The 23,153-nt window shown below is 40.2% G+C and overlaps 1 protein-coding gene across 1 annotated transcript in view; it reads left to right on the top strand.

The window, feature by feature from the left end:
• Positions 1-15,975: 15,975 nt before the first annotated feature.
• Positions 15,976-23,153, top strand: part of DNAH11 (dynein axonemal heavy chain 11) — a gene marked incomplete at both ends in the record, with an annotated part of 151,645 nt that continues 144,467 nt past the window's right edge. The window contains 3 exon segments of the mRNA XM_082329513.1: positions 15,976-16,122; positions 16,824-16,923; positions 18,607-18,809. Of these exon segments, the coding sequence (XP_082185639.1) occupies positions 15,976-16,122; positions 16,824-16,923; positions 18,607-18,809 (450 nt within the window).

Below are 23,153 nucleotides of genomic sequence, written 5' to 3'. Positions count from 1 at the left end.
ATCATGTACAAGTTGTTGCCTGCAATAACATTTTGCAAGTAACCTATTAAAATTCCCTTGAGTTTAAAAGGTTTCTTCATTTAATTACTTACAATATAAAGCAGCAATAAATTATGTTTGAGTGATAATCTCTTCATCAAGAAGAACACTAGAAAGCAAATGCTTCTCAATGGGGAAAGGTTGGCAGCAGCTTCTGGATTTGTGTAATTAAGACCTGGACTTGCTGGTCAGCGTTTCCCAACTGGCAGACTCCCAGCAGGGAATTAAACCAGCAGATTCTAGCTCAGCACGAATTCTGTGGGGTTTGTTCAGCTCTTGCGAATGGAAGTTACCGTTATTCCTGAACATACCAAAGGAATAGCCAAAGAAAAAACTTTTCTAAGGTAAGGAGTATGAACACACAGGCACAAAAGTAAATAATTATTTTTTTTAAAAAAAAGATAATTCAGTTTGAGAGAGAGATATATCATCAAAGTGTCATGATTGTATTGCAGACAGGGAATGAATAGAACAAATAAGTGGAAACCTGAAAGTACCAACTTCAACTCAGAGAAAATATATTGAGCTTTTCTTAGTCAAATGTAAACAGGCTCCTGCATGGTGTTATACTAAAATAACTTTGATGGTATACCAAATTGCTAATTATAATTGTATACTAATTTTTTTTTTTAATACTAAAAAAATTTTTTTTAATACTAAAAGAATTTTGATGGTAAGCTTTACAGTACTTTTGCAGTGAACAAGTAGTATTATTTCACAAAGGAAGAAATAAATACCAAGAAGACCACATGCTTGTTCTATCTTTCAAAAGAAGATGGAACTTAAAATTTGTGGCTTCTGGCCTTGTACTGCAAGACAGAATCATCTTTCCTCTTTCCTAGTTGAGACCTAAAATCAATTATCTTTATTGTATGTTTGATGAAATACCTGTTTAAGTCTCATTAACCTCTATTTGAATGCAATGATTCCAATGTCACACAGACTTATTAACTGAAGTCAAACTATGCCATAATTCAAACTGCATCTGACCAACTAATGTGTCGTTATTGCCCAGTTCTGTAGTATTGTGGCAGTGGCATATTTATTGTGAATTACAAGATACATGGAGTTTTGAAGCAGTTTCTAGATTATTGGTAAGACAGCAGCCCGCCACTTACACAACCACCATTGTGGTATGATATCAGAAAAGGTAACAAAACTTAACATAAGGATGGTGAGGCTGAATATGCATATTTCATTTTACCCTTTTAGTCCTTTAAATGTGATCATTCTACTCTGTGAAGCAAAGTATAACACCAAAGTGAGAAATTTCTTCTACAACTTTACATTCAGTACCATTGCTATTAATTTAAATACATTTTATATTTATTCCATTAGCTTAATTTTATGTCCAACTAGGCAGCAAATACTAGGGTGTTGTTTTCTATGTGTAAAATTCATAGTTAGTTCATATCGAACTTCTTGCTGTCACCTTCACTTCCTTAGGCTTTCCATGTCCCTGCTTCCCGTTCCTTTTCCTTTCCCCAAAGCTACTTGCATCGTTTCATGATATCCCGAGACTTGCCAACGCGCAGCTAGCATAAGCTATGCTTGCTTGCTAGATAGGGAGAGGACAGCAAGATACCTTTTTTAGCAGAACTGCTTCACTCTCAAAATTGCTAGAGGTCATTACCAGCAGGTAGCTGGTGGTGTAATCACTTGATGTGAATGTGGCTAAAGGCACTTTCTTCAACTAAGCTGGACATTAAACCATCGTGACTGGGGGATTTGGCTCAGTGTGCCCGTTCCATAACGCAAGTGGTTTACTATTAACAGGAATGTTGAAAGGTCCCTCATTTTGCTCTGGAATTGCCTGTCTCTTCTCCAGGAGCATTTGGGATAGAAGATTTCTAGCTTGCAAAGGATTTTTAACAGGCTCTGATATTTGGGAATTGTTCAAGTGGAATGTTTCTTCAAATCATTCTGCTAGCATTGCTGAGGTATTTTTCTGTCTGGTTTTATTTTAGTTTGTTGGGTGTTTTTTTAGGAAGGATCAAAAATTACCTACTTCTAAATTGCTAGATGAAGGAACATAGGCATTTCTTTGACTTATATGAGCAGCAGCGTGCAATGTAAGATTCATAATATGTAGATTCCAAGCTTTGCCTATCATTTATACTTTTATCTATGGAAAATGCCTAGCCTTGAATGATTTAATAATTTCTTCTAATAATGTTTTTTAGCACAACTTTTTCATTTAAAAAAAAAAAATACGAAAATCATGTCAACCTTTAGAGTTTCCCCTAGGAAGAAACTCTTTCTGTTCTAAAACGAAGTGTATTGGAGACCATAAATATTCAGAGGTTTCTTTAGTAGCAATACATTTTCCAGCACTTGCAGAATTTTTCACTGTCTCTCTCTGGCATCTGTCTGCTATGTTGTATCCTCGGTTTCCTAGCCCAGGTTTCCATTAAGACCTCTCTACTGCATTCTCAAATGCTATGGCTTTTTATCTTAATCATCTGCTGCTTCTTGCGAAAACCACTGCAGAAACACATAAACTGGACAAAAGAAGAACTCTGTCTCAAATATTTAGATTGGAAAACTCTTTTTGGAGTGTATTGGAGTTGAATGAGGTCTCTGGTCCATCCCCAGATGTTATGGAAGCATAGTCCAGGGCAGAGTTTAAAATGAGTATAAATTTGCAGGGCAGAGGTGTTTCTCAAAAACTGCTTGTACTGCTGGTCTGAAATTCTGTCAATTGTTAATTTTTAAGCTGTTTTAGGTTCAATGCATAGTTTTGTGTCACTTGTATGTGTTTTAAAGGAAAGTCTTGGGACAAATTCCAGGGAGAACCCAATCTCAAAGCTGGCTGACCTTTTGGTGTTGGCACATTTGCCTAAGTTTTGGAAGATTTTTAAAACAACTAAAAACAAGCATTAAGAGAAGCATGCTCTCCATAGACCTAGACACGTTCAGATTTTTAAAAACTATAATTGAATTAATGAGGTATTGATTTACTTTCATAGCTCAACTTTTACTAACTTAAACTACTACTGATACGTAACGTGTGTGTCTGCTGAATGATGCATATGCATCTTTCAGGAGCTACTTGAAAGGTTTTTGAGTTTGTCCATCAACAAGTATATAAGACACTATCCTCTTTTTGACTCCTTTTAGTCGGTTCTACTTCAGTCTTACAAATACACATCCTCTACTTACAGTTTTAAAAATCTAAGGAACTAATACATAAAATTACACAGATAGGTGCAACAAAGACAAGAAAGTCAAAGCCAGACCAAGTGAATTAACGTTTTCTGGGCACATATTTTACTTTTATCTTGTTACAATTTTTACTTAGGCATGCCAGATCTTCATCACCTTCTTTTGTCAGTTCGTAACAGGAAAATTCTATAACTAGATGTGGAAGAAGTGTTTATTTAAAGGAAAAAAAGGTAGCTAGAGCATACACAGGGTTCTGGCTGATGTACCTTTTCCCCCTAAAGTCTTAGGTTTTTATTGACAGCTGTCAAATATATCAAGCTTACTGCTGCTGGTAAAGGGAAAAGAAGTCAAAATAATTGAAGGAGGCAAGACTTACTTGAGAGTGGGATGAGAGCAATGATAAAATATCTAATCAGCAGAAAAAAGGGTGATATAAAAGAGTGGGTGATATAAAAGGGTGATACAAAACAGGAGACTAAAGAACAGGAACAAACCTGAATGGGATCTAAAGTGATAATAGAGGAGTAGGAAAAGTAGTTGTTCCCATTTTGAGCTAGAAAAAGATGGAGAATAAGTAGGTTTGTCCCTTTGCAAATACACATTTTTTTTATACTTTTGACTTTTGAAACAACACTGGTCATGCAAACTGTGCAGGCAGCTTCTTTCTCTCTTGCTGAGCAGCAGAAGTGACTGAGTACTCAGTAGACTCACTACTAAAAGTTCTTTAAAAGTGGAAATCTTTGTTAGTGTTTATTTTTCTAAACTGCTGGATTTGCAGGCACAGTGGATTAGTTAAAAGTAGACTCCCCTGGGAGCTGTGCACAAACATAGTCAATGTCAGTCATCCTGGATCTGTTACCATCTGTTTACATTAAGACAGGCAATCAATTTTTACAGGCTGTCATAAAACAGAAAGATTTTTCTACTTGCATAGAAAAAATTCAATTTCCCTCAGCTTTTTTCCCCTCCTCTTTTATAGCAGTGTGAAACTACACAGAAATCAAGTTGGTAACCTTGATGGAATAAAAATACTCTAAATGGTAAGAGCTTAAGACATGAAATAGCAATACACTTAAGCTCCTGCTCTTAAACATGGGCAGAACTGATTTCACTATCTTCCAACATCAACTTACTGGAAAAGTTCAAATGATGTAAATCAGATGTATTATGGTCAATATGGCTTTCGCATTAAACACAATCCACGCTTCTACATTAACATTTATAAATTTCACTTCTGTTGAACTAAGTGCATGAAGCCTCTTCTGAAACTAATATTGAAACCTTTGGGTAGCCTTCTCTTTTTACGCTTTAAGCTTTCAAAACTTGTTTGCCATTGTGGATCACCTAGAAACCACTCTGATTGCTTTTTATTATTGCTATTTAGCCAGTAATAATGAAGGATTGCACCTTTGCTCTTCCTTTAGTTATGACTGTACAATAGCCTCTATCTTCTGTTTGTTTTAGCACAGTAGTCTGTTACCACACTGTTAGAACAAAATGTCTTAGTCATTTAAGAACTCTAGTCTGTATTAGATTGCTATCTAATTAATTGGCGGTAGCTGACTGATCACCCAGTAGCATGCATGGGAAGAGCAGAGAGCTGGAAAGCAATGGAGTATGTAACAAGCCAATATGTTGAGGCATTACCTGCAAAAATGCTAAATTTAATCCTGTCTCTATTCAGTCTCTTCCGTTCTTCCAAGTTCTGCACGTGGCCTGCAGAAAAAAATACTTATTCTTGGTCTTGAGAAGATGTCTAGCAAATACACAGGAACACATGCAGTGAAAAAAGTTAGCTGAGACAAGTATTTATTGCAACCGAGCCCCGCCAGTTGAACAGCAATAATGTATTGAGGAAAAACAAAGTGAAATTTATTGGGGAAAATTATAACATTTCAAATGTGTCACAGGATCAGAGAAGGAATTTTTGGGGATTACCTTTTTGTCATATTGAAGAAATGAAAATTCATGTATCACAATAACGTGTATGAATCTCTCCATTTAAATGAGTTCACAGAATGTCCCGTGTAATCGCTCAGCTAGCCAAAGCTTTCTACAAAGGTTCTACAAACAGGAGTTTATAATAAGGATCATAAAATGACTTTTTGAAGGTGCCAATCCTTTTCATTTCAGAGAACAAAAGCTTCTATTCAAGTACTTCATTGAGATCTTAGGGATTGATATCGATTTCATGTACATCGAGTCAACTCTCACCTTATGTCCCTCAAGATTTAAGATTATGATATCAAATTACCGTTGAATTTGTCTGTTAATCATCTGTTAATTGTCCTTCTGACTGGCCAACAGAGCGATTCAAATATCCACTCTACAGACCTTGTTGAATGTGTCTATTCATTATGCTATAGCTGCAACAGCTAACTAAAAAAATTGTGTTGAAGCTTTCAACCAAACCCTTGCTGAATTGCACTGCTGGAAGACCTTCTGCTTTGCTGAACTGCTTGAGACAAGATTTAAAGAAACAAAAGGATTATCAGCAAAGAATAAGGCAAATAAAACCTGAGGAAAATTTCTCTCAGTTACCGAGGTTACAGAAGAAGGCAGTAAGATACTTAGGGTCAATCTTTTGGATTTTTATCCCTCCCTTAATGGTAGAATTATTTTATTTTCTTTAAAGAATCTTGCACTTGGTTTCCCCCCAAAGACATAGGGAAATTACTTGCCTTCAACAGATAGATAGATAGATGGATGGATGAATGGATGAATGAGACTTTTTCACCAGTGCCCATTTAAGTTTGTAGACTGCTCTGGCTGTGACCCAAGAGGCAGGTTGGTTTGTCTGTGGGGAAGCCTTGAAAAACCCCTGCACTTTTACAGGGACAGCTATTTTCTCTGCTGCTCTGCAATCCCAGAAAAGAGAAGGAGATCAAGCCTGGCAGTGAGGAGCTATATTGCACAGATCGATGGCTCCAAAGAGCAAGAGAAGTTGAAAGAAAAGACTTCTTTTGCTGTTTCCTTGAGAGAGGTGGAAAGTGCTCTAAAAGTTGCTTACGTGCTAAGTGTTGACCAAATGAAGCATGAAAAACAAACGGATGGCACTGGCGAGAGAGCCAAACTCCAAGCCCTAGCAACAGTGCTGAACTGCAGCTGGCCCCTGCAGAGGGGGAAGTAATCCCCTTTTCTAAGAACATGAGGACAAAGGTGCTCACACAAAAAGAAACTAGGGGAAGAAATGTAACATCCCTGGTGCTGCAGAAGAATGACAGAAAAATTCGTTGAGGAGCACTACGGTTTCGTGCACAAAGTGAGAAGGCAAGCCAGCTCCAAAGGTCTGTCGGGCAGCAGGCTGGCACGCGGTGGATTGCTGTCGCTAGGCGTTACCTCGCTATTTGTGCTCAACTTTTGGGAGAGCTTTACATGCGGCAGAGCAGGGCTCTGTGCAGCCAGAGCTTTGCCCACCTACAGGTACTGGTTTCTAGGGTACGCTGGTAGTAGAGCTCAACGCATAGACAACATTTTGTTTTTCCTAGATGCAATTTGTTTGGATGTTTGGTTTTTTTTTGCAAAGACTTCCATGATGACAGAGGCCTTCTAGATGCCCATGCCAAGAGCACAGACATATTTTATAAGGCTGTTGTTGCGTTAGTCATATGGGGAAAACAACTTTTTCTGAAATGGGTAGCCATCTACAGCGGTGCTCTACAGTTTGGCTGACCAGCAGGTTGGCTGACCGCTGTTAAGAGGCAGAGGAATGAGCAGTCTCTAAGTGCCAAACTGAAGCAACCTCAGAGAGAAATCATTGTCACACACCAAATAAAACTGGCTTTCTTTGCAGCTGACATAATGGATGTTTTTCTCTAGCGTCTACAGATTTTTTGCTTTCACTGTGTTGAAAACATATATTCTGCAAATACTGGTATTTTGTTTGTGCTTAATCAGATACAATTAGCCAGCTTTAGCAGCTGTGGAGTTGGGAAGGCAAACACTAGTGACCTGTTTCTTCTTCCTTCGTCAAAAAGCAACGTAAGAAGCAGTTTTAAATCGCAATAGGAAATATTTACTAAGCAGCAAGTGTAACTTCAGAAAACAGCTGTCCTCACACGGCTGCATAAGAGGCAGTTACTTTTCGCACGACCTGAAGTTTAACTAAGAACTGCCCAAATAAAGTCACAACAGCTACGATGCTCCCTGTGCGGGAGCGGGGCCCGGTGGGACGTGTCCCGGGGGACGCAGTGGCGCTGGGCCCCGAGTGGGAACCGGACATTTGTGGTCTCTTTTCTTTCTGACAGCTTCCATCTGACGGGCTGTCCTGGCATCCCCAGGGCATGCTGGGGAGCAAGTATGGGCAGGCAGCAAACAGTTCATTTACGGCAGTTTTGTGAACATTTGCGAGGGGGATGCTGAGGCAGGGACCCGTGTTTCATACATTCCCGGCGGCGGTGGCGGAGGTGGCGGCGGGGGGGCGATGATGTGTAAGTGTTGCTCCATAAGGAGCCGATGCTGTAAGCGATCACGAATTCCTTCGAATCCGGCCGCCGGTACCCTCCTCCCCCGCCCCCTCCCGCGGGGGCTCCGCCGCCCGCCCCCGGGGCTGCCGCAGGCGGCGGCCGGGCCGGGCCGGGCCGGGCCGCCCCCGCTCAGCTGGCGGAGGGAGCGGAGCGGCGCGGAGCAGCGCGGAGCAGCGCGGAGCGGCGCAGCCCCCCGAGCTCCGCGCCCGCCCTCGGCGGCGCAGGTGGCGGTGGCGGCAGCGGGCGGGGGCCCGGGGGCCGCCATCCCCAGGGAGGCGGGACGCGGTGAGCGGTAAGTGCGGGGCGGCGAGGGGTGCCTGCGCCGCGGGGGAATACATCGCAGCGGCGGGGGCAGCGCAGCAGCGGCCGGTGCCCTCACCGCGGCTCCGAGAGGCGGTCCCGGCCGGGGCCGGGGCCGGGGCAGGGGCCGGGGCCGGGGCCGGGCGGCGGAGCCCCCCCGCGCCGCCGTCCCGCGGGAGGCAGCGGCCGGGCAGCGCCGGCAGCCGCCGCGGGTGCCTCCTGCCGGCCCGCGGGGGAGCGCGGCGGGCGGGTGGTGGGCTTTTCCCCGGGAATTTGGAAGGTTTTTGTTGTTCCCCCGCCCCGTGTGAACAGTGGGAGAAAGCAGCGGGTTTGTGTTTCTTTTTTCTGTTCCGAGGGTTGTGTTATTGTGAAAGTCTGAGGAGCGCAGCGACCAGCAGCGAAGACGGTGAGAACGTCGTCTCTCAATGAAAGCTGGTTTCAGCCCGAAACAAAAAAGTCGTTCTTCTTTTTTTTTCGGGGGGATGGGGGATAGACAAAACCTCAAGCTGATTCCAAATTCTTGGTTTGACCAGCAGGCTCAAAAATTAATTGATCTCTTGCTTGGATCACTGCGAGGCTGCACTTGTATCTCTTCTCAAATAAGCTGAATACATTTTAAGAGTAGTTTAACTTTGTGGTAGAATCCAAGGGGTTGAAATGCTGATCCTTTACAGTGGCAGTCTTCCTCCCATCCTCTCCTTCCTTCTCCTCCCTTGAATGTATGTGGTTTTGAAGATCTTCTGTGCCATTTACTTTGACAAAGGTCATTGATTTGTCCTCCGCTGTACTGGCTCAGTGGTGTCTGTGTTGAGAGCTGTGAGGACTGTGTGAAGCTTCATCTTGGTTAAAATACTTTGTGGCAAATGAGTTGTTTTCATTAATGAAGTGTCTGACCAGAAAATCTGTGAAAGCTTTAGTTGTGCATTGCATAGCTCCCCTTCTCCCCCCTCTCCTACTGATGAAATTAGGCTTGCGCTATGGCCAGGACTCTTGCTGTTTCTTACCTCTAGTTGCTGATCTATGCCAGGAGCATGCTGACCTTCTCTGAGGGGATTATTCCTCTGCTGAGGAGCTGCCCCAGTCCCTATTAGCCCTCTGCCTGCTGGCATTCAGTGGGCTACAACCTAACCATAAGGTTTGCTTAATGCTATATGTGCTTCTTGGTGTGGCGGAGTGAACTGAGCTCTTGTCAGCGTGGTCCCAGGCTGCAGCCAGTTCAGCCTGTACTCAGTTATGGCTTTTAACTTTTTCAGGTAACATAAAAGTATTTTGCTTCAATGAAAATTCAGAGTCTGTATTTCTGAGCAAGCAGTGAAATTCACAGTAACTTGCACAGCTGCCAAGTCATGAAATACAGAGCTCTGGCAAACAAGATTTTGAAGAGTTGGTTTATTTTTGGACATGAATACGTAACTTATGGTGAGATTATGCTGTCAGAAATATTCTTTTGGTTCCCACTAACTTAAGAAGGAATCATGTGTACAGAGTTGAACAGAGTTAGATCTGTGGCAGTCTCATCTCCTGTCCTAAAATGCAACCTCACTGGAGTCTGGAAGCGTGACCCTGATTTTGTATCTGTTAGCTACAAAGCAGGCTCTCTGGAAGATGAGAGTGTACGACTTTTTGGCAGAGCAGAGAGAATGTAGATAACTAAATGCAATTAGGTATATTGAAATATGGTACTGATGAAAGGTGGTGTGGAGTATCCAGGGACAGTTTTCAAAAGGTGATTTGCATGGTCATATTTCCAAGCCCAAAGGCTTGGAAAAGGTCAATGCACATCCATAGGGAAGCTGGAAAAGCAGGTTTAGGGGGATGACTAAGGCGTATAGGTGCTCTGGAAAACATTCTTTGGATTTGCAACTTGCCTGTTTATGTACCTTGCTTTCTCCATGCAGTCCCAACAAAACATGCTGAGATTTTGACTTCTATGATGCATCAGTTGTTGGAGAGCTCTGATGGGCAGCACAGGCTCCCCTCATCTTCTTTACTCTCTCTAAACAGTAGTGCAACAGTGACATTATCAAACCGATAACCTGCATCTTACTTGCTTCAGGTGCCACGTGAGGTGATGCAGAAAGCTGTCAGTGCTATGAGGAAGACCACAGAATGCCTTGGAATGGAGAGCAACAGAAAGGACCTTTAGTTTGGGAAGCTGTCTCAAACACCACTCAAGCATACAGTAGCATTCATAGAAGAGGTATTTATAGCCAAATACTTGTAATCGAGCAGCAAAAACAAGGATGAGATTTTAACTGGCACCAGAGACAACTGATGCAAAATAAGTCTTATGAAAGGAAAAAAGTGACTCCTTAAAAAAAGTAGCTACTCCACTGTCTATAGACTCCTCAGAGATGGCTTGTTGCTGGAGGCTTAGTTCTGTGTAGCATGTCACTCTTGCTTTCTGTTGCTTTTGTATAGTGGATGTGACTGCTGTCATCTGAATTGTTCACAGCCCAAAATATATATTCTTTCCTGTGCTCAGGTCTCTAGAGCCATCCTCGCTGCAGTGATAGGTGGTGTACTTCTTGTCCAGTATATGTCATTGTGAAAGATGAGGGATGAGTCACTTCCCTGTGGGCAGTGATGACTAACTGCCTCTCCTTCGGGAGCCATGACATGGTGAAGCTACCACACCAGCAGTTAGGCACACAGGGAATCATCACCTCAAATCGACTCTCTGCTGACTATATGGTGTAAAAACAGTTTATTAAGTCACATGATTAAAGACTTTTACAGCTCATAAAGGAGGAAAGCTCATAAGAAGGTAGTAAGAAACAGAAGTAATATTTAGTTTTCTACCAGCTTTCCTAAAATTGTGCTGCTTCTGAAATGTAAATCATAAGAGATTCCATATACAGGGTTTCAAAACTTGCCTTATAAGAGTTATTAGGATTAAGCTACAAAAACAAGTACTTACATGAGATATTCTTAAAGAATAAGGCATAAGTAATTAAATTCATATATGTGCAATTTCTTTTAGTGTACATGTCTTAAAGTTGCATAGAAACCTCTTGCTTTATTAAGAACACTGTGTAGCAGACACTCAGAATTAGGGCTGGATACAAAATGTCTGTGTTTTTTTTGTCTTGTAAAAGTTCTGTGAATAAAATGAAATATTTCATTTTGAAGTGTAGCTGAGTCTACGTGAATATCTTAAAGAAAAAAGTGCAGAGAGACTGTAGTCCAGATCAGACTCCTACCTTTGCAATAAAAATTCCCTTAGAAGCTCTACTTTAAACCGATGGTGGATCTATGCTTGGTACAAGAAGGCAATGTCATGGATGTAAAAGTGTTGTACTGTTCTTTCCAGGTCCTGAGTCATGCCTGTGGGCGTGACCCTGATGATCTGGGACTCTTTCCCAAAATTTTGAGAAGCGTTGGCTCATCAAAATGACATGTTTTTAAATGGAAATACTCTAGTTCTGAGTAAATTTTTGTAATTACAGATCCAGAATCAAATTTTAGATTGAGGAAGAGATGAATATAGTGGTTCATGTCCGTAGCTGGGATTCAGGAAACTCAAATTTAAGACCAGGACAGCCAAACAGGTTTCACAGAACTGTTTTACTTGTTACTCCTGCCTTTCTATGAAAAATTGATGTTTCAAGAAGGGAATAAATGTGTGCCATTTATGCCACAGTATTACAGATACTGTGTATAAATACTGATGGGCAATGACAAAAAGAATAGTTTTCACCTTCCTGTCTTTTAGTACTTTGTTAGCAGCAACCAGATTTCAGGCTGGTCATTATCTCAGTGGTTTGATCTTGAGAGACAGCGGTTATGAATAGGGGCAGGGATAGAACCGCAACTCTCCTGCCGAGACGGAAATCTCTGCCTGATTGAAGCCCATGACAAAACTCCCATCAACTTCAAAGGAGAAGGATTTCAAGCACAGCAACCTGAATTCATCTGAAATCCACTGTTGGGCAGTTTGGAAAGGTCAAGGTTTTTTTCAAAGATTAGTAAGGAAGAGAAAAAGACTGAGAGCAAATTGTGACTAGCATAAAGAAAAGAGAAGAGGAAGTTGACAACTAAGTTCACAGTTTATTGCTAAATCTGTGTTTATTAAGGAAGCTGATTTTTGTGAAACCTGATATAGGCATTCAGCTGGCTTGGGTATTTCTGCTTAAAATGAGAATGGGATTATTTCTCCTTTGGTGTGATGTTGTGGAAACAAATATCTAAGATTTGGTTGTCACAAACAGTATCTGTAGCTCTATTGTGCCTGTTTACTTAACTAGCATATTCTGCAGAGAGAGGCCAAAATTTTCCAGCAGTAGCACCTGCTGACGTTTTTAAGTTAAATATCTCATAACTTCCAGTCTCCATGTGTTGCTCATCTGTGGCATAAAAAAAATAGTCTTCAGCAAAAAGTGCTTAAAAATTTATTTTAAAATTAAAATATTTTAAAACCTTTTGCAAAGGAGAGACTAAATGAGAAATGAAAGTTTAGAGATTTTTACACGAATTTAGTGCTTGTTCAGTATATATACAAGGAGTTTCATTTATAGCCTTGATATTTAAATCTAGTCTCTAAGCTTCAGTGACATCTCACACCCTGACTTCAGTGTTCAACAACAGAAAAATAACCCCCAAAATTTCAGTTTTGCTCTTCTTTATCATGCTGGAGCAAATCCAAACCCTATCAGATTTATGAAGTTCGAGAAGTTTAAGGGATTTATTATGTTAAGGGAGTATAATTTCCTTCATAAAGCCACAAATGAACTCATTAAATTAAGGTCTGCCTTACGAGGGAGCATACAAGCAGTGTAAAGCATGCCCTCTTCATGAATGAGATGGGAACTGGCCCAAGTGAGAGATCTCAGGAAGGCTTTTAGGAGGGAGGAAAGGCTGCCATGGGAGCAGGGCTCCGCTGCTCTGAAGCAGCTGGCGGTGCTCAGGTGCAGGCTTCAATGGAGTGTGAGCTTCAAAGTGCTGAAGAAACCATTTGTTACTTTATCAGGGCCTAATAAATTGGGTCTTGGGAGAGGGATGATGGTTATAACAGATAAACAGAAGCACTGTGTTGCTCATCCTAGCTTCTCTAGCTCGTATTTTTGCCCACTTGCTTACACATCACAGTTGAGTAATAATTGCAAAGCAGCAGGTATGCTGAGGCTGCTCTTGTGCTACTCATGTCTTCACTGTCAAAACAAGCAAAACTGAACCCTAAAACTGAACCTCAAGTTTGTCACTACTTATGCAAGAGCAGGCTTGCATCACTATTTTCCTTATTGCTTCCCTTTCTGTTATTTTTCTGTTTCTTGTTTGTAAATCACTCTGGCACAGAGAGGAGTAAATGGGACATGGTATGGATGTAGCAGCACATCTTTAGCTGCATTAGGCCCTAAAACTGAGTTCATAGCAAGGGTCCATCTCCCTGAACTCTGTAACTGAAAGGTTACTCGTCAATTTTGATGTTTGGCAATAAAATACTTTGAGCCTTATGAGGGCCTGAAGTGACTGAAGTCCATATACTGATGAAGACATTCCTCCAAGAAGCTTACTGGTGTGAAGTTTTAATTAATCTGTCTATGGCTTGGACCTGATTCAGCAAAGTACTTTGATTTGAGCATGTATTTAATTTTAAGTGTCATGACGAATAATAACATACTTCAAGTTCCTACCTGCTTTCCTGAGCAGAACTCTGTACTTACATGGTTTAAGAAACAATGTGGAGAGAAGTTAGGAAATGTTTACGTAGTGAAAGAAGCTGAAGGATTTAAAATAAACTGGAAGAAAATTCATAATCAGCATTATGCATTTGCATCACAGAAAAAATATCTTTCCAAAGGATATCACGGGTGCCTGTTTCTAAGAAATAGTTTTAAATATGGGCTTATAGCCTGTGAGTAAACCAGCTTTAAATGGTATATATTAGTGGCTATTAAACCACAGAAAGGAGAGTTTGTGCTACTAATAGGATTTGTTTCTCCTGTTAGGAAAATACTGGGTATAGGTGATATGAAACTATGCCTGCTCCCTTCTCCCCTTACTCCCAATCTGTGTCTATTTTTCGAGGTAAGGGAGGGAAGGAGGAGAGAGGTGATAAAAGTCATGTAACCTTCTTCTGAGTTTCTGAAGCTGCTCAGTATTCATTTTCAGCTGACTGAGAAGTAATACTGTCTCAAAACATAACTTCCATCAACAGTACAATTTGACTGAGATTCAAGTACATATTTATGTTGATAGAAGAAGAAAATATAAAGCTGGCTTTGATTCAAATAGTCATGAGTTTGAGAAGTGTGGCCTGGGTTAAATTGTTTGTCTCAGATTTAAAGAAGCATTTTGCAGTATGTCACCAATAGCCAAGTCACTGTTAATACTAACTTGTAATGTTACTTCTTCTGCTTCGCCTCCAGGCATTAGCGCCTATTCTAAGCAATAAGGAAAACCATACATCCTGGCCAGGTTGTGTTTCCCAAGATAGGAAGCATCATGTGGAAATCATGAAAAATAAACCACAAATTATGAAAGGACTGATGTCAGGAAGAACTCATCTTCTCATTCACACAGTTGCAGCAAAGACTGACTTGCATCAAATATATGCCGAAAATAAGTACGGAAAGACTATTGTGTGACGTATGCAACATGGCGGGGAGGGAAAGGGACAAAAAAAGCACACTGCTTTTGGTGGTTTTTAGTCTCCAGTGTAAACTGGTAGTAAATTGCATTAACAAGAAAGTAATTAAATACTTAGTGTTCCAAAGATAATATTTTTATTACTCCATTTTTCTAACTATTAAAAGGTATTTCAAAATATTTTATGTGCAATTAATGTATTTTAAACACTGTAATTGCTCTGTCATATGAAAACATGAATTTCCAAGAATTTATATTTTGGGTTTATTAATTTCAAAGGCAAGACTTAAGCTGTCTGTAAAGTGACCATGATTTTGAATCACATGAAGCTATACTTCCAGAGTACAAAATAGGGTTATTCTGTAGAATTACCTTTTAAATGTGTTTCCAATAGATTGCACTTCTCTGTTGCCTTGAGTGTTTAATGTGAACTGAACTCTTATCATAAAAGGCATCTTATTGTTTTCGATGAGGTTAGTACTAATCTCAAAGGATGGCATCAAAAAGGAGTGTGGCGCTAATCATTGGGATGTGCATCTGTTACCGATAGAAATAGCAATGATACGAGCCATGTCCCAGAGAACTCACAATTTAAGTAAATGAAAGGCTTGATTTCAGTTAGGACTGACTGTGTACAGAGATGATTGATAGTCAGTTGTTGGGTAAGTGAAGATTTATAATCCTGTCAATAATAAATGGTTTTGAATGCCCTGCTCAGGGTCAGCTCCTTGCTGTATGTCATGGCAGTGAAGCAGGTGTGCCAGGCAGAATAGTGTAAGTAAGTTTGGCAATAAAACTGAGGCACAACAGATGAATTAGCTTAAATGAAAGGACTGAAGGGGAAAAAATAGAGTGTGAAAGGGAGAATGTAAACTTTAATGTTCTGTTAATATTTTATTAAAATGCTTTGCTCTGTATAGTTACTTCCTCTTTTTGTAAACACTGGCAAAGTGTAATAAAAATATATTAAACTAAATCTATTTAATATTTATGTTAACTATCAGCATTCGTTCAAACACCAAATTACCACGTAACTTACTTATTAGAAAATTAAACAGTAAAAAGCAGATTTTTCATATCTGGAATAATTGCAAGGAACCATTCAAAGGATCTGCTGCCAATAATTTCTGAGAGGGTGTTTGGCTGTGGTTCTGAATAGTGAATATGTCCGGAAGTGTGATCTGTGTCTTCATAAATGGCCTTTTTAGCTCTGTCTTCAGGGTTTTTTCTTATGATTTTCCTCTTATCAGAACTAAATTCCAAATTTCAGTGTTGTTCATCCTTAAATGTAAAGGGAAGTAAGGGGAGAAGAGCTCTGTACTATCACGGTACAGTACTTGCTTGAAATTCAGGGGATTTTTTCGTATTTTGCAGACAAGATCCTCATTCCAGGGCAGTACTACGTGCCATCGAATCAATGGTTATTCGGTGGTCACATCAGATTCATGACATCATGGATAGGGATTCTGCTGAACTTCTTCTGCGTGGCTTTCATCCAGACCCCCAAACTGAGCTGAACTTCTGGAAAACAAGAAAAGACAATCTTTTATATACAAATAAGCAAGTAAGTGATTTCAGATATTATTGTAAACATCAAGGAGAATTTTCTTTTGGTTTGCCTTTCCCCATGCACTCTGAAAAATGTGACACCTATCAGACTTTGCATAAGTTACCAGAGAAAAACAGAGTTGAACATTAGAGGACAGTGAAAGTTAGTGATGAAGGGCTATGTAGCTGTAAGGAATTCTGTTGTTCTTGTCCATCTCTTCTAAATTTCTTCCCATGACAGTTCTCAAACTGGAGAAAATGAGGTTGAGAACAAAGTTTTTATTTGGGAAATTATTGCCAACTTTGGCTATAAAACCGATACTGTTGTTTAATGATAATAATCATAGCTTGTTACAAGTGAAACAGCTCTTTTTAATTGAAAAAGATATGCAAAGTTAGTATTAGTCCAAATATGAAATGTTGTTGGGAGGTGTGTTTAATCCTCTGCTTCTTCTGTGCTTCTTGTTAGTGATGTTGCCATGTCAGGTAAGTGAAAATTAGGAAAAGCCGAGTTCATTCCTCACTGAAAGCTTTTGGGGCCTTTCCATGGATTTCAGCTGGCATGGATCAGCCTTTATCTACTAGTAGACCTGAGACATAGTTATTCATTAATTCTCTGAGTGCAACTGTAAGTAAGTTGCCTGAATTCTCCCTTCTGCCCTTTCGACAGGTGACCATGATCTTTAATTGCTTGCTTTCTTCTTTGCTAAATTACAGCTTCAGAGTCCTGTTGTTCAAAAACTTATTAAGGTCTTAAAAGCCAAAGAAAGCAGCTATTATTCTGCTTCTCAGGACATTTTCAAGGAAGTAGAAGATGGTAAGGGTAGAGTGAATGAGATGTATATTTTGTCTGTGCTTATATGTGTGTATTCCAGAATAATCTATGATTTGTCTTGACATAAGTCATGATGGTGAGCTATATCAGGGCTGCAGGGGCATATACATGTTAAATCAACCTCCTTTGTGTGCTGAGCTGGCTCATTATTTGGGGTTTTTTAAACTTTATGTGGATAGTTTGCCTGTCATAAAAATAGGTGAGAGATACAGCAGTAGCAAAATCAATTAGTATGTGCATTTTTTCAGCATCGTTTTTGATTCTTGAGCTGCAGTAAGTCTGTTGATAGATAAATTCTACTGCTAAAGGAAATTAAATAAGGCAGTTAGCAATAAAGAAACATTTAGCTAATATACTACTTTGTATATAAAATGAAAATTTAATGGAATATAATAAAATGCCAGCTTCTTCTATAATGTAATTCAGTTTAGGAGATACTAGCTCTGCAAGCAGCTCACACTCACAAGTATTGTCTTGCCTATTTTACTCATGGTTAAAGATCACTCTTAAAGTTTTGAAATAAAACTTTAAAGTACTCACATGTTTACATATTTTCTTCCTTTTTTTTTTAATCCCAGTGTTAAAATTTTGGTTTCTTGATGGGGGCAATAATTTTATATTAGTGAATTGAAATATATTTAAGCAGTTTTTATGTTGATGTATGACTAGAAGAAAGGATTGATACTTCTATAGTTCATCAAGTGCCTTTAGCTAGCAAATAGTCTGCAGTGACAGAGTGCAAAAATTTTCAGGTTTTCAGGTCTCTTCTGAACTTTTGAGGCCAGAGCTGTGTGGAGTACCCTCCAGGCAATGGAAGCACATTATTCACCAGGACCTTGCCACCTGTAGAGGCTGGCATTGCTCTACAACTTTCACTTTAATAAAAGTTTTGAGCAGTAAAAGAACAGACTTTATCTATGTTCAACAGAGCCCAAAGCTAACTGCTTGTATGAGTCTGAATCCTTCCTATGTCATCCCATGCCAGAAGCAGCCCAGAACATGCCTGCTGTGCCTTCTGCTGAAGGGCAAAATAGCACAAGCTTCTACAGTCTATGAAAAGAAATAAGTTGTCAGTGTTTGTTAAACATCTAGCTTGAAGCAAACATGGAGTCCTCTTCCCCTTTGACGAAAAACACCAAGCCATTGAACATAACACTAGAAGGTGCAGAAGCCCTTTCCAGAATGTCAAGATGCCCTTTCCTCTTGGTGCCAGATCAGTCAGGAATATTAACTGATTGTCGTTTGACCTTTTGTGATCAGACCTGGCCTGTCTCTTTAAAATAATTGCAGGCTTCAGATTTTTTTTTTTTTTCTTTCATTCCAAGGTAGAATTTCACATTTCAATGACCTGGGTATCTGCAATGATTCCTGCTTCTCCTCAGTCCGGTCGGCAGCAGTGGGAGGAACAACAGACTGATTATAGAAAGTTGTTAAGCATCCTTAACTACCAGCAGTGGAATGGGAACCATCCTATCCACTTGCAGAGCCTGTGTGCAGTTTCATAAGCAATCTTTGGCTGTAACATGCCACTAAAACCTGCATATCTTTCTCTTTTAAATAAGTACAGGATAACTTTGGATTCTTCATTGAGGCTAGGTTAATTTGGAAATGGTCATCTCTTAAGCTGTAGCATCGTTCCCTTTTATGTTTTTACCGCACTTGTAGAAGCCCAAGATATTGATCTGTATCTGAGACCACTGGAAAAATACATTCAGCTCTTTCAGGAGATGGAATTCCCAAAGATCTGTAATTTAATTCCACCTTTATTTCACACCATCTGCCTGATATGGAGCCAATCCGAATTCTACAGCATGCATGCACGAATAGTAATTCTGCTGCAGGAATTTTGCAATCTGCTTATTGACCAGGTAGCTTCAAGTAAGGGTAGTAAACCACCTAAGTACCTAATAAATAAATGTTAATTGCTGTGCAGTATGCCAATAACAAAGACATGGGTTTAATCTGTCTGTTAGTTGTCTAATAAACACCATAATTACATTATACATACTTTCAACCAGTATTAGATTATTAAATTTGAAATTGAACTGAATAGGCATCAGCTGTACCATTCACATACTGTGTATTTAAGAATGAAATGTGTTTCTTGCCTAGTGAAAGAAAACTATTCTTCAGAAGCCATGTAACGTTTTCAGGTTGGATTGATGCTCCTTGCCCTCCTCCCTTTGGTATAAGTTTGCTGCCTCTTTTCTTAGTAGGTATTTCCTTTCAGGAATTGCAAAATGCTGGTAAGAGCTATGCAAATCAGGAAAATACAGCATTTGCAAAAAAGCTGTGAATGAGCCACCTTGATGCATTTTCTGTCATCAGTAAGCTTTCCCCATGCTTCAACTGAAAACCACTGTTTTGGTGGGAATATGAGAACTTCTAAATGTTGGCAAGCAAAGTCATTCTGTAGGATTCACTGTTCTAAAGGTATTTCTGTTGGTCAAGAAACAGGAGAATTCCCTTCAAAGCCGGCCTGTTGTACTTTCTAAATGGCCACCACAATCCTCCCTTAGGGCCAGCAGGCAGGCAGCCTCCCTGACTTCCCTGGCCTGAGGGGACAAGTGTGCAGCTTCCAGGGTGACCTGTGACCGGGGAGTGAGACAAGCAACCAGATTCTCTTCTCCAGCAAGAAACAACTCCCCGGGTCATGCTTACAGAAGCAGGAGGAGGCTTGGCAGGGCTGTCACTGAGCAGGAGCCTCCTGAGAGCACCTGGGGCAGTAAATCTGCTCTCCCTGTTACAGACTTACAGCACTACTGAAGTGGTGAGTGGGTACAGGGTACTTCACTCTTTTTCCAGGGGAAAAAACTGCGGTGTGAACATCTGTGCACTGGAGAAATCCTCTCTCTGGCAGAGTGGGACCTGGATGCTTAGATTTGTGCTTAGATTTGCTTGGAAAAGAAACTCAATCTGAAGAAATCAGTTTCCCATGTCACACAGCACTATGCTATCAGATCTCCTGTTTATTTTTACTTTGTCAGACATCTGTTATATATGACAAGGGCTCATTTGCCACTTCTTTGACTGTGCACCATCTTCTTCCTCATGTGTTTAAGCTGGACATTAACAGGCTAACATAAAATTTTCATTGAAATTAATCTGAGTGCCTGGCAAATTATTGCTCTCTGTTAGAAGGCAAGCACTGATGAAGGACAGAGCCTGTGCATTCTGATCTCAGCCCAAAATAGCAGGTTTTGAAGTGGTGCCAAAAGGTTTGGATGGAGCCATATATAATTCTTAGTTTGCAAGGCTGGGAGAGGGCAAGAAGTACCTAGGAGGGGTGGCAATGTGAACTAGAAGAATATGGCAGGGGGGAAACGGAGTGAGAACTACAACCAGGAGAAGGTTTTTATTTCCCCCCACCCCTCCCCTGCCAACTCTATTTGCATTGCATTACTTAAAGAAATTAAAATCATGTGTTTTATGTGAATCTGTAATAAATGTGAGTTATACCAGTTTGGGATAAACCGATGAGGTAAGAACAGCAAAAATCAATCTATAGTCCCATCCCCATTCCTTCTTCACCCCCAATCTTATTACGTGCAGTGTTTTTCATGGATCCTGTTCTCTTTCAAGTTATTCATGATACTGTCTAGAATATACATACATGTATTAGGGCATACGTGTCCTAAGCTTGATTCTGGATTTGGGGGAAGCCGCATTCTGCTAATTTAATAAATGAAAAAAGCTAGAAGGTCTTGTGTTAGCACTTTTGTATGTGCTGGCACAACTATGCTACATGAGGATTAGTACCCAAAGACTATGGAGGTGTTATGGCAAACAGGTGAACATGTTTCCAATATCACTTTTACTGGGGAAAAAAAGTCCCTTTACTCTGTTATTTCCCAAATGTTCACTGTGCAAAGGATGATACATAAGGGTCAGTCTAGCTGGTGGGATTTGTAACAGGTTGAGCATACTTTTGGAGCATCTCAAAAGTGAGAGTTGTATTATGAGATAATTGACAAACTACAATAGTTAGAGAGAACAATTTTAAAAGATAATATGTAGTATTTTTTGTGTTCATATGTAAAGTGGAAAGTAACTCTATGACGGATGTCATGACTGCATTTTAAAAAGTTACTTTTAAAAAATTTTATCTTTTGCTGTTAATTTGTTTACATTCTAGTCTAGGTTGTATCTTTCACCAGAAAATCTTTTCAAAGGAGAAACTGAAGAAGCATTGGAGCATGTAAAAATATCTAAAACTACCTTAAAAGCTTTAAGAATTCATTCTTTAGTCACAGAAACAGATTGGAGAGTTACTTTGCCTGTGGCAAGCAATTTAAACCATGGGATTTCAGATCTGAGACGTTGTTTTCCAGAGTTGGTATGTTCCTCAACTGCATACTGAAGACTGAGGTATTGTGTATCATCTATGTTGCTGAACAAATATAGTATCTGAGAAATAGGGGCTATTCTCAGCTATACAGACAGCAAGACTCAGGTTTCTAATATCCAGAATGCAAAATTACAGTGCATAGGAAGAGTTAGGAGTGTTGAGTAGGATGCAAACATTGCATGCAGTGCAAGGAGCAGACTAGTATTAGCAGTAAGAAAAATGACAAACATGTTTCCTAAATCCAGCCCTTCCCAGTGTTTTGAAAGTTGCTTGAATAAAGTGCTACTCTTCATATGCAGCCCATGGCTGGGACTTTCTCCTGAGCATGGCACCTGCATCTGTTTTTTTCTAGGAACTGAGAAGGAGTCATCTGTTTATAGCCAGAAAAAATGTGGTGTTTTAGTCTAGTTTAGATGAAACAGAATACTCTTCACCTCTCCTTTTAAATCTGTGCCAAAAAGCAAGAAAAGATGAAAAATCTGAGGTCAGGAAAGGAGCGTAGAATATTTTTATAATACTGTGGTTAGGGTAGTTGTGTAAGATGGGCGCAGTCATAGCTCCTGGTTCCTGCTCCTGGGGCCTTTTTTATGCTTTTGTGAGCCTGGAAGCAGTTGCAGTGGGAGTCTAGACTGGCTGCTGATTAGGATGCCCTTCTGGGAAGTGGGAGATTAACTTTTGGGATCTGAGCTGGAAAATGATGTACTTTAGCTCTGCAATTATTTAGCTAGTGTGCTTCTCCATCCCACCCCTTTGAAATACTATCAGAGAGTAAGAAATCCAGTCTTACGGTGTCTCACAGTGCTTACCACAGCAATCTCTGAAAGGGATTTGGGGTGAATGCATTGGCTCTTGGCTGTCCCTTGACAGACGGACAGGTCGAGGTGCTCTGGCCAGGGGGCAGTTGTAGATGCTTAGGAGCAGCATCCTGTGCCAGCAGTTTTGCAAGCGTGGCTGCTTGGCCCCATCAGGAGCATCACGTACAGACACGGCACATGACCTAACTCTTGCTGACAGCCTTGGTTCTTGACAATCAGTTGGTCCCACAGAGAGCCCAGTCCTGTGCAAGCAGGTCCCTTCGGGGTGAGGTGGCAGCTAAGTCTTTGTAGATTGTAATACTGAGCCTAGGGATCTGCAGTCCAGCAGGAGACCGCCTGGGGAACCCGCAACTGGTTTGTTCCCGGAGAGAATAGGTGTTGCACATTTCTAAACGCACAAGGAACCAGTTATTTTCATCACTTTGGGGCATAAAACAATTACTTCATTCAAGTGAAATCAGAGACCATAGAAATTAATTTGGCACATGTTACAAAGGAGGCTAAAGTAGGTTCAATTTTACTCCTCTGAGAAAGATTGATGTTTAATTTTCATAGCAACATTTTGTGTTATGATAATAAATCATGTGTTGATACATGAAAGTATGTGTTTAGTAGGGCTTGCTGTTCTTTTTCTAGGCCTTTTTTAACTTAATCTAATAAAATTAAAATGGAGTTAAATTTCTATGTTCTATGGGACAATTCATTTCCACTTGTGTTTTAATCCTATAAGTGACTGAACCAGGATAAAGCCTTGCTGGAATTACCTGTTGCTCCTCCCCATTTTTTTTCATATTAATTATTTAAGATGGCACAGATTTTAACTTCTCATTCTGCCAAACCAGAAGAGAGAAGGTCAAATGAGGCAAAAAACATCTCAAACACCAGGTTTGTTGACTGTTTTTTGTAGAAGCATACAGTTAATTAATTTTTATTCATCTGATCTAGGAAATTTTCATTAACATGTTGGAGTTTCAGAAGCTGGAAAAGCTGGAGTTTGGTGGAATCAAGGGAAAAATTTTCAGTGAGCAGGCCTTGCAGAATGAATGAAG

This window comes from Platalea leucorodia (genome assembly GCF_965183815.1).
Source record: "Platalea leucorodia genome assembly, chromosome: 1".
NCBI classification, from domain to species: domain Eukaryota; kingdom Metazoa; phylum Chordata; class Aves; order Pelecaniformes; family Threskiornithidae; genus Platalea; species Platalea leucorodia.
The sequence above is the reverse complement of the archived record's forward strand: the minus strand, read 5'-3'. Positions and strand labels throughout refer to the sequence as shown.